Source organism: Colletotrichum aenigma (assembly GCF_013390185.1).
Source record: "Colletotrichum aenigma strain Cg56 chromosome Unknown KSG_Cg56_contig04, whole genome shotgun sequence".
Lineage (NCBI taxonomy): Eukaryota > Fungi > Ascomycota > Sordariomycetes > Glomerellales > Glomerellaceae > Colletotrichum > Colletotrichum aenigma.
The window spans coordinates 4,601,101-4,613,208 of NW_023500910.1; the positions used below are offsets into that span (position 1 = coordinate 4,601,101).

Below are 12,108 nucleotides of genomic sequence, written 5' to 3' on the forward strand. Positions count from 1 at the left end.
TTTTACCGGTTTCATTCATCATACAGCACTGGCCTGCTGGCGAAATGGCATCGCGTCAGATTTCGGCTGTCTCCAAGTCATTCTCTGAAGATTCTAGGTTCGATCCCTAGGTAGGTCGCGTTATCTTTTGCTTTTTTCACCGACGCCCTCACGATATCTTTCGCTTTCATGAAGACGGATTGAATTGTTTGCCTGTTTCATTTTTTGTGCTCCATGACAATGTCATTTCTACCTTACGCCGTTTGTCACGGCCTTCTCAGAAGGATGCTTAAACGATAGCTGCTAGCGCTGTATTCTGGACATCAATCAGAACGATCCCGTCCATGCAGCCCGCAGCCAACCGATACCACCCCTTCCCACCCGTCACCACCCGCCGTCCTTATCTCCTTCAAGGCCTGCCCGCCAAAGATCCCTACACTCCACCACCTACCGAGATCGGGAGCACATCCGACGATACCCATTTTGCAGCACATCTCTCAACCACGCCTTTCGCAAACCCGTCATACACGCCTTTTCCCCAAAAACCTCACCGCCGTCCCCCCTCCTTCAGCAGTGGCCGTACCACAGCGTCGGCACCGCTCCCGTCGACCGCGTTACCCCTCTCCTTACTTTACCCCTCACGACCTCTGGGCGGCCTTCAATTGCGAAGCGGGCGAGGTTCGCGATCCTCCTCTCTGAACCTCTTCCTTGGTGTTTTCTGGATAAACCACAGCTTTTACAACATGTCCGCCTCTTTGCCCGGCAGCCGCGAGCTGCCCGCCTCCCAGTATGACCTCAGCACCTACTGGGGACGCGCACGACACAGCATGGGCCTGACCGACCCAAGGTACGAGTTCTCTCTCTCGCAACCCACCCCGCCGCGGCGCGATGGTACAAGCCGTCTCTCTCTCACAGACCCAATGCTAACATGTCGCGATCTACAGCACCCTGCTCGTCGGCAGCACCGGTCTCGAGCAAGCCAAGTCCCTCCTCAGCGACTACAAGCAAGGAAAGATCCCGACGATGACGCCAGAGCTCTGGAAGGCCAAGAAGGTCGTCGACTCTACCCTCCACCCAGGTGCGACGAGCCCACGATCCCAATAACTCCCCCGCGCGCGGGCTCGTTGCGCTCCGGCTAACACAGGCACACGGCCCCCAGACACCGGCGAACCGGTCCTCCTCCCCTTCCGCATGTCCGCTTTCGTCCTGACCAACTTGGTCGTCACGGCCGGCATGCTCCAGCCCGGACTCGGCGTGAGTCTCCATTTTCCCCCTGCCGCCCAGCACTTACACTCCGAGACCGATCTAACAACCCCGGTAGACAGCAGGAACAATCGCATGGCAAGTTGTCAACCAGTCCCTCAACGTCGCAATCAACTCTGCGAACGCGAACAAATCCTCCCCCCTGACCTGGCGCAAGCTAGGCGAGTCCTACGCCATGGCCGTCTCCGTCTCCTGCGGTGTCGCCGTCGGCCTCAACAAGCTCGTCCCCCGCCTCCGCTCCCTCTCTCCGGCGACCCGCACCACCCTGACCCGCCTCGTTCCCTTCGCCGCCGTGGCCTCTGCCGGTGCCCTCAACGTCCTCCTCATGCGCGGCGAGGAGATCCGCAAGGGCATCGACGTCTTCCCCGTGGTATCGGACGAGGAGCGCAAGAAGAAGGAGGCGGAGGGCGGCGACGGCGCCCAGGTCCAGTCCCTCGGCCGTAGCAAGAAGGCTGCCACCATCGCCGTCGGCGAGACGGCCGCCAGCCGCGTCTTCAACTCCACGCCCATCATGGTCATCCCGCCCCTCGTCCTCGTCCGTCTGCAGCAGACCCAGTGGCTGAAGCAGCGCCCCCGCATGACTGTGCCCATCAACCTCGGTCTCATTCTGGTGACGAGCTACGCCGTCCTGCCTCTTGCCCTCGCCGTCTTCCCCCAGAAGGAGAGCATCAGCGTCGACAAGCTCGAGCCCGAGTTCCACGGCCGTGGCGGGAAGAACGGCATGGTGTGGTTCAACAGGGGTATCTAGACTACTTGCTATGCATCCAGACGGTTGTCGTGAAATGCCGCACAAAGGCTCTGTCGGGGACCTGATCTTTCAACGTAAATCATTCTGAGCCGAGGGGAAGATCTTGCCGAACGTCGTTTTGAAGCTCTTCTAGAGGTCTTCACATTCGTCAATCAGGGGGATCTCCGTCCCCAGAACAAGCGCACCTGGGAATCCGGTGTCAGATCGGATGTGTTAAGCGTTTCACGCCCCAAGTTCCTCCTTGGCACGGGAGCTCCGTCGATCTCACATCTGACTTTGCTCTGTACGTGGGAGGATGCCCATGGAGTGAGCTGTATAGAGATCATGCCTTATTTGAACGGGGCATCGTCATCTAGATCGTTCATCGTCGTCTAGATCGTCCAGCGGGCGAAAACGCCCTCGGCCATGCAAGGCCTGCTTACATACGCATGAGACTACGCTAGATAGAGGGCATCGTAATAGCAGACCCCGGGTCATCCCGTTCTTGAAGCTGAACACAGGCTGAGCGCAAGGCGATGTGAAGATGTATGGGCTCTTGTAAACCACGTCGGCGTAGGTCGATCTTTGAATGTGTGAGGCGGGGTATGGATGTGGCTTGGGAAGCGGCGCGCGCGAGGCTTAATAGTGACAGCTCGTGGATGGCGCAGCCAGGCGTCCTGCAGACTTCTGGACAGCTTCCTGGATGTGGAAAAGCCGCATGTAAGATTTCGAGATCTTGCAGGAGACACACAGAAAGACATGTGTAAAACCGTTTCAGCTGCTGACGCTTGTCTGCCCCTCGGGACGTCTTTTGTTCTTGCTGACGTCGACGCGGGTTACGTCTTGGTTCAGACAGTTTCTCGATCCCGTAATAAACACTTGGAAATGTGTCCGACGGGGTAATCAGATGCCGTGGTGACGACAGCGAGGCACAGAGAGAGATAGTTTGGTAACAACAATGAAATCATACGGGTGTGCAGCCGGTGCCACTAGCACACCACCACCTCAAGACTTGGGACGCTGCACTTGGCGTAAAGGGAATCGCCACCAGCCGAGCCGGCGAGGAGGGGTCAGCGGGGTTCAATAGGTGCGTTGTAAAGGCTGGAGAAAGGGCGTTTGGCGGATAAGAAACCGATCGCACGTCCGCCCGCGACGGTACTTGACGAGGCGTGTCTTTCGCTCCTTCTAGTCTGTTCTCAGGACGGCCCGTGGATGGGCCCCCCGTTTGTGCCCCAACTAGAGACTATTTTGAGGTTACCTCGCTGCGCATTCAGAACGCCGGCTACGGTGAGCTGCCCTGGCCTCAGGCGGGACGGTGCGTTGAATGCTTCAAAGGTGAGATAGATATGAAATGCCACAAGGAGCTAGTCATGACTACTGCCCACGACCTCTAGCAGGATCTTGTGCGGTATCATTGGTTGCGACTTTGCAATTTACCTTTTCCCCCCATAGAGGTTTCTGTGATGCCCGTAGATCTGGACCTGGGCTGCTTCATTTGGCGACTGGCGACGGAAGTTCGGGTTCCCTTGGGAAATGTTACGGCTTGATGCTGCCGGTTGCAAGAAGTTGAGACCCGTATGTCTGGACTCTGGACAGAATTCCGAGAGCTGAAGAATGGTACACCCGGGTAAGTTTTGGGCGGAGCACGCGAACGACAGGCTGTGACATAAGCACGGATCGAGCTGCAGAAACAAAAAAGGACACTGGATGGCCCGGCGGAATATCTCCCCTCAACAGACTGAAACTTCGCAGCCGTCAGTCGGGGTAGCATATGGCCATGATGAATCTCGACCTGTGAAGCAGGGGCGGAGATAGCCAGGCTCGTCCTCGATACTCGCGAGACCGGGTCGGGTACGATTGCTTGTCATAGAGTGTGATGGTGCCAATGTTGAATAAGGAAGGCCGTTGTTTGGCAGCGCCAATGTTGACAACAACGAATAATAGTCAAGCAGCCCCAACTTATTCCAGGCTTTAATGAGGGGGAAATATAGGTAGGTTCTTCTAGGCTTCCCATCACCAATGTTTCGCAGCGAGGCACGGTATCTGGGCCTATGCCTGTCTGGTCTCGGTTGCCACGGATTCGATGTCCTGGAGTCATGCACGCACTTTACGCCACGTACCGCATGGGGACCTTTGCAGAGGCCGTGAGCAAACGTAGCCGCGGTTGCGGGTCACTCTCGGATGCCCCTCGATCTTGCGAGCACAAAGATGTTGACTCTTCGGCCAGCAGATTCACCATTACAAGAACGGTCTAACGGTGGTCGACGGAAGAGCAGATTGTATCGCCGTGCAACTTTGGCGTGACGAGAGTTGTGACTTGTGGATGGTGGAGCAGTGGGCAGCAAATGCACGCAGGCATGTCGATAGTTGAGAGGGAGGGGCTGGCTGATAACTGAACCGGCCGGAGCGTGTCCGGTTCCCTGTCTTATGGGGCAGATGGCACAGTGAGAAAAAGCGTGTTTGCCTGCTGTTGTCTTGTCCCATGAGGGTCGATTTGGTCGAGTACGTCTTTCTTTTTCCCTTTGGCTCAAAGTCGTGATGGCTGCTACCCTTCGCCTCTTCTCCTCCACCGCGTCGCGAACTGCATCTGTGGTTGGCTGGTGGAGGTGAGGACAGGGCTCCATTGGCGCATCCTTGGACGGGAGACAGGGATCTAGACGCTAGAAGATGGTGCTTGGAGATGCGGCGGCGAGTGCGCTGTGCGTTTGTGCACCGGGGGTTGCTGGAGAGAAGACGGGATCAGATCAAGAACAACTTTCCGTAGGGATGTCGAAGACCAGAACAGCCTGTGCTGGGCCATTGAACGCTTCCATCGTCGCAGCCCATGCTCAATCTGTTCTTGTCGAACGTCGTTGGTGCGGAATGGTGTTTCTTTAGCTTTTTCGAATGCGATCAGATCTTGGCCGACTGCCTGGAATGTGTGGATCATGCTTTGGGGCTTGTTTGGGGTGTTGAACTGGAGCCCGCCAACGCTGTTCGCCAACGACTGCCACGAGGCAACGAAGCAGTATGGCAAGGCGATGCATTGCCAGGGCACGCAAGCCTGCGGGAGACGGAGAGGCCACCGAAATATACACTCGAAGCGAAGACGTGTATCCGCGGCGTAAAGTTTGCGAGAAACAAGGGTTCTCTCCCATTCGCAGCCCCATCGTGTATGTGCTTCTTTGACGCTTCTGACGTATTGCAGCGTGGGACAGATATGGGATTTCTGGGAAGTCAGTGTGGTCACTGGGGCGTCGTCGCGCACGGCAAGGTACAACGGGTACCTCATTACGCAGCACCGGCGCCGTCAGGGCTCGCCTTTGTCAGCACTCAGCAGCTGAACCCGACGTGAGGGATGCCAGTCTGGCTGCCCAGTGCCTCCGCTGTAATGCCTGTCGTGGAGCGGTAGCACTGGGGCCGGTTGACGGTTGGCGGGGACCCAACCGTCCATCCATCACAGAGGGATCCATCACCCATCCATTCTTCCGCCCATCCATCCACTCAGTTTCGTCAGTCAAGTCTTCGTGTTCAGACCAGACCGGACTGGATCAGGCCAGGCGAGGCCAAGCAGTCCAACCTACGGTGGTAGACAAACGTGAGATTGTTCACACCAGTCGGCGGTGCGTGCTCCCGTTGCATGATGGAACAGTCTGCACATAGGCAGAGGCAATAGGCGATTGCTGAGTGGTGAAAGGCAGGGCGCGAGGTGACTCCGGGAGAGACGACCGTCCAGGCCAGCGGGACGCTAAGCCCATACGGACGATTGTCGGGGAGGAAGATTGGCAGGCGTGAGGTTGGGGTGGAGGGCAGTCTGCAAAGCGACCCGCTGAGTGCGTAAAGTGGGTGAGGAGGAACTCAAGAAAGGCCTTGGACTGGCGACGGCGATTGGGAGCCGTCCCCGGCCGGCGGTTTGGCGTGTCTTGATTTCGCGAACGTGACAAGGCTTGGGGCCCTTGAACAAAGTCGGAAGGTAAAGTATCCGTAGAGCAGAGAGGGCCCCGGGTGCTCCACGATTGGGGTTTCCACTGCTGGGGACGGTCGATTTTTGGAGATGGTGACCGCCGTGACACTAGACGGGGCATCGTGTGAAGTGTGAGACATTTAGGCGTGAGGCATGCCATGCTTCTCTGCCAAAGGCACAGAGCGTCAGAGGGAGGTTGAGGCCAGGATGCCACGGTGAGAATCCCTCAAGCTCGGGTCGTGGGACGGGGCAAAGGCTGATGATGGTGAGGCGGTTCTGGCTTTGACTGGTGGTGTGTTTTCGGGATGGAAAGGGAAAGCGCGCTGCAGTGACGTTCGGTTCGAGTCGAGGGCGCTGCTGGACGATGGCCGTTGCGGGGATGTGTGTCGGGGAGCATATCAGCACGGTGTAGTTGTACAGGGAAGCCGGGTACGTCACAGTGCCCCGGATACCTCCAAACTGTCCTGTCAGCCACAGTGCCTAACGCAGCCAGAATCCGGCCAAGCGGACTGCACCAGTGCCGCTTCCTTCGTGCGTCTTCCCGGCGGTCCTCTGCTAGCGCAGCTGCCATGCCACTGGACTGGCCGCCCTTCTCGATGCTTTCCCTCCGTGGATAGCGGAATTGGATGTCTTTTGTCACCGGCTCCCACGGGGGACAAACACGCAGGCAGTGGTTGTGAAAAAGGAGACAAGACAGCGGACTGATTCGAGTCCTGAAAACGGTCAGAAACACGGCGACCCCCAAAAGGAAGGACCCAGGTACGGATCCCAGGCATCTACACGTGTAAGGGAAAATACGACGCAGCAAATGGCCAAAAATGAACTGCAGGCTGGCATCACTGACAGGGCTTACGAACCTGGTCCCCGCCGGAACTACAGTGGAGGGGAGGCTAAAGCACGGAAACACTTCCCTCGGAGGCACCCAAAACACCAGAGGCACTGTAGCTGCAGCTCCAGCAATTTGGAAGTGAGAAACCCGACATGAACGCGACAACGGAACGCCTCAACCTTCTCGCTTAGCCCTCGGGGGCCCGTACCGTATGGGGCTCACTGCGCCTGTATCCAAATGACCAAATCACACTGGAAGCCCCTCAGTATTCGTACATAGATTTCACTGACGAGTCTTCCTCACTGATGGATGGGTGATGGATGAGGTGCCTCTGATGCACTGCGCTGCACTGCGCGCTGCACCGCTCCCGCTGCGTCAGGAACTTTCCCTCCTGGCGCTCGGGCCCGATACTTATCGGCTGGTCGAATCTGCAGCCAGAGAGAAGTACCTGCCTTAGGTAAGGTACGTCGAATGTCAGTACCTCTCGGTTTCTGCGTTGCATTGCCGTGCCTTGCGCCTGCCCTGGGCTGCCCAGGTTGCCGCCTCTTCACCTCAGGCAAACGCCAAAGACCGGGCAGACTGCGCCAGCACCAGCACTAGGTAGAACCACTGAACCAGCGCGACCTTGCACCCACCTTCGTCGGCGATATCGACTCTACGTGATTTTATGCCGTTCATCTTCATAGACTCCAAGACACGGACTCGACTCAAAATTAAACAAGTACTTTCCTTGATTCGTGACCATCCATTGCCTTCCAGCTTCGGACCTCGAGTGGGCTTTACTGGACCCGTGAAATAACGAAATTTATTTCCCTCGGACCTTTTGGTCTGCTTTGGATCTTCGTCCACCCTCGACATCCCCCAAAGAAGACGCCGGCTCGCACATCCACCAACACCAAGACCGGCACCTCGCAGCGACACCAAAAACCTCATCACCGCAAAGTACCTTTTGCTCGCGCTCACCTCATCCTCCCTCCCCTTCGTCCACTTCCACTTCCAATCCCGCTTCCATACGCACACACACACACACACGGCGGTACACCTCCTTCGCGTCCGCAGGTCCACGCCAACGCCAGCGCCGACTCCCACGCCCTCGTCTTTTGGTCCTCCAGTCGTCGCCCATACTCGTGGGCGCAGACAACCAATCCAACCGTACCCACATTTGGTCGCCTCCTCCCGTCAGGGCCCTCCGCCAACCTACACCCACGGTCCACGGACAAGCCAGCTACCGGCCGCCATCCCTCGGAACCTCGTCACTTTTGACCACAACGACCGCAGACTGCTTGTTTTTCTCTCAGCTCTTGCCTCCTTCCTCTCCATTCTTCCTTCATCCACCTTTGTCTCTCTCACCATCCTCGACGATACCATCGTTTGCTTCGATGTAGCACGTCACTTTCCTCCGAACCGAATACCCTCGATACCACCAAAACTCAACGTTACCTTTCGACCTGCACCCTACTAGCCACAGGTCGTGCACGACTCGGGAAACATAGGCCGAAGACCCTTGGAGCCCTTTCCTGGCTTAGCGGTACCGCAGCAGACGCAGACGCAGACGCCGACCCCCCAGCAGAGACGCACGCTGCTCTTTGCCAAGCACCCGGTAGTGTCCTCTCAGCCAGTCTCCGCAGGCTCAGTACTCTACCCCCAAGAAACCCCAATAACCAGGGCACTGTGATGAGCACTGCTCACTGAGTCCCTCCATCGTCCGCTTTCTTTCATCCCCCAAAAATTGCCTTGGGCGACCAGAACAGCCTCCACTATTTGGATTTGAGAGAGTCCCCCCAGCCCGGGCACGTACCAAGCACCCAGCGCCCAGCACCAACACCCACCCACACACACACCCGCGGCAACAGAGAAGGCACTGCGTGCGAAACACCACCCTCTCTCTCTTGCCTTTCCCTCGACCGTCAACCTTCTTTCCTCGCCCATCGCTCCTTCCCCTAGGTCAATCTCACGACACCGGGACCACCAAAGGAGAAACATGTCGACTCCGACTACGGCTACAGCGACATTACCTCCTCACTCGCACTACCACCATCCTCATTATCCGTATTCTCACCAGCCGTACCAGGCGTCAACCGCTACGGGCTCTTCGTACCGTCAGCCGGCGAACCCAATCCTCCCCACTTCCTCCTCGACGGCGACGACGAGGTTGCCTCCTGCCTACACCAGCCATTCCGGCGTCTCCTACACGACCTCCTCGTCTGCGAGTCACGCCGGCTCAAATGGCCTAGGTCTGTCAGCCTCGTCTGCTACTTCGAGGATCAACTACGACGCTTCGAGTCCCGACGCCAACTACTCGGTCACAGCAATGCCTACCACACACGCCCAATCCTCCCAGTCCTCCTCCGGTCGCAAACGAAGACGATCCCAGGGACCCGACTGGAACAAGTTTTATCAAAATGGTCTGCCCAAAGAGGTGATCGTCATTGACGATACCCCCGAACCGGAGCAGGGCAAGGCGACCGGCAACGGTGTAAGGGTCGTCTCTAACGGCAGCGTCAATGGCATCACCACCAACGGTGCATCCAGCACACGTCCTGTTCCTAAGAAGCGAAAGCGAGACGACGAGCCCCAGCCGTACGATCCTGTTTACCACAATAAATACGCTGGGTCTCACACAACCACTCCCCATCACAACGGAACCCCGAGTGGCTCTACCATTTCCACCGACCGGACGACGACCTCCGCCATTCACACAACCGCTGCCACCTCCTTGTCCTCAAACGGCCAGGAGTACTACGACGCTCAACCAGGACAGAAGAGAAAGCGAACTCGACAGCAGATTGCTCAAGAGGCAAAGAAGCGCGAGGTTGAGCTCTCGGACCCATTTTCCAGTTACAAGCCTCCTCCCTACCCTCCCAAGAAGGCCCAGGAAGTGCACGTTAAGGTCGTGCATGACGTGAGTGACTGCTGCCCCCCAACCATGACCACACACGGTGCTAACCTGAACACAGCATGCCTACAACAAAAATGCAAAGGTCGACGACGACGACGGTCACTACATCGTGGTTCCCGATGCAGACCTGACCGACAGATGTAAGACTTTTTCTGGCCACTTTATTGAATCTGCCACTAACATCGTGTGTAGACCAAATGGTGAAACTGCTCGGCCAGGGCACCTTCGGCAAGGTCGTGCAAGCCCGAGACAGAAAGAGGAACAAGGCTGTCGCCATCAAGATCATTCGCTCAGTGCAAAAGTACCGAGATGCTTCGCGCATAGAACTCCGAGTCTTGGAAACACTGCGGCAAAATGATGGCGACAACCGCAATCGTTGCATCCACCTGAAGGATTGCTTCGACTACCGCGGCCACATCTGCATCGTCATGGATCTGCTGGGACAGAGCGTCTTTGACTTCCTCAAGAGCAACAGCTTTGTGCCCTTCCCTAACAGTCAGATCCAAAGCTTCGCTCGGCAGCTCTTTACCAGCGTTGCATGTGAGTATATTCCTACCGTTCAACAGCCACGGAGCCAGTTGCTGATCTGTTTCCAGTCCTTCATGATCTCAACCTTATTCACACCGACCTGAAGCCTGAGAACATCCTTCTGTGTGACAGCGCTTATCAGACATTCACGTACAACCGAAAGATACCATCATCATCCCAGACTGTCAACCGCCAGGCCAACCAGCGAAGGGTGTTGCTCGACACTGAGATTAGATTGATCGACTTCGGCTCAGCCACCTTCCAGGACGAATACCACAGCTCGGTGGTCTCGACACGACATTATCGGGCGCCCGAGATCATCCTAGGCCTTGGGTGGTCGTTCCCCTGCGACATCTGGAGCATTGGCTGCATCCTTGTGGAATTCTTCACCGGCGACGCTCTCTTCCAGACGCACGATAATCTCGAGCATCTGGCAATGATGGAGATGGTTGTCGGCCACAGAATCGACAGCAGCCTCGTCCAGGTGGTCAACAAGATGGCTACCAGGAGTGGTGGAAATCCTGCTTCCAAGTAGGTCTGCAACATCGTCGACGTCGAACGCTCGCTAACCTCCCCGTCTTTAGGTACTTCAAAAGACTCAAGCTCGACTACCCCACAGCAGAGACAACACGTGCATCCAAGAGATTTGTAAAGGCGATGAAGCGTCTCGAGGTTGGACAACCCCTTCTACACCAGATTCGACAACGGCAGACTAACACGAACCAGGACATCATCCCATCGAACACTACTTACTTTAAGAACTTCTTGGATCTTCTGCGGAAGATCTTCGTCTACGATCCCCAACACCGCATTACCGCGAAGCAGGCGCTACAGCATCCCTGGTTCAAGGAGCCAGCAACGCCGGACGATGGCACCGAGGCTGCCAAGATTCGACTGGAGCGGATGAGATCGGACGATTCTCACAGGATACACGCATGATTTTCCTTGGGTATACACAGCTTCTTTCAAACCCTTACGTCTATAACGAACAAAGTCGAGCATGATATGGGAGTTGGCCGGTTTGATATCAGGTCTGTACGATGTGGGATGGACCAGGGATTCGGCGCTCGTGCAACTTGATTTATCGGCATCGGCCTCGATCGGAAGAGGCCGGCCTCGTCCTGCCTCTAGTGGCAGGCTTGATGGAACATGGGGCATGGGGGAGACTTTTATTATTTTTGGGTTGGATAGGGGTCCACGCTCGAAACAACACGATTGAGTAAATCAGGAGCGGCCGACCCGTGCGCGGATTAAGCGTTGCTTAGTAGAGAGGTCTCATGAGTGAGCGTGCCTCATCGCCAGGCCCAATAGAGCGATTCTCCTCACCACGGCAGTCTTGCACGGCTCGCCACTTTGCTGGTTCTATCTCGGTTTGACACTAGGAATTGCTTGACGGCAGATAGCATTTCGGTGCCGATATTGTGTGGTCTTCATTTCGTAAGTTGCGCATTTGGGATCCCGTCTCCATTTTAGGTTCGTTGCTTACGTCTTTCTAGATCCACCTTGGTTGTTGCATGATTCGTTTTTCCTTTGATATACGCTGCTGCATGCCGACCGCCAAACCGGGCACACGTGACAATTTGCAGATGTCGCAGAGGCGACCAACTCTCGGCCCAAGGCAGTCCAAAAGATGAAGTTCATGTGTGCGACGCGGCCTGAATCCCGGCCACGGCCGATCTTTGTGGGCCCAGAGTCCTTCTCCCGGTCATCTTCTCGGCTGTGTTTGAATAATGATCTTAACCAACAAAGATTATTGGTAATGGTGTTTGGTTCTTACTTCATTCAACAGGGTCGTTCTTTCTTCTGAAGCTCGTGGCTCTTTGTTCAACGACACAACTTACCAGATTGTTCTCATTGTCGACGATCAAGGAAGCGTTCGGCACGAGGCTTCTTAGTACCAGGTGTTTCCACCGAGGACGAATGTTCGTACAGCGGCCGTT

General features: G+C 56.4%; 2 protein-coding genes across 2 annotated transcripts; both read left to right on the forward strand.

Moving 5' to 3' along the window:
* Window positions 1–722: 722 nt before the first annotated feature.
* fsf1 (putative mitochondrial transport protein fsf1) lies at window positions 723–1,990 on the forward strand (the record flags this gene model as incomplete). Its single annotated transcript, XM_037322318.1, has 4 exons — window positions 723–826; window positions 924–1,057; window positions 1,124–1,233; window positions 1,301–1,990. The coding sequence occupies 4 exons, from the start codon at window positions 723–725 to the stop codon at window positions 1,988–1,990; spliced, it is 1,038 nt and encodes a 345-aa protein (XP_037179119.1).
* A 6,732-nt stretch (window positions 1,991–8,722) lies between these two features.
* Window positions 8,723–11,107, forward strand: lkh1 (Dual specificity protein kinase lkh1; the record flags this gene model as incomplete). Its single annotated transcript, XM_037322319.1, has 6 exons — window positions 8,723–9,643; window positions 9,699–9,780; window positions 9,833–10,180; window positions 10,237–10,699; window positions 10,753–10,840; window positions 10,895–11,107. The coding sequence occupies 6 exons, from the start codon at window positions 8,723–8,725 to the stop codon at window positions 11,105–11,107; spliced, it is 2,115 nt and encodes a 704-aa protein (XP_037180015.1).
* Between the last annotated feature and the right edge of the window lie 1,001 nt (window positions 11,108–12,108).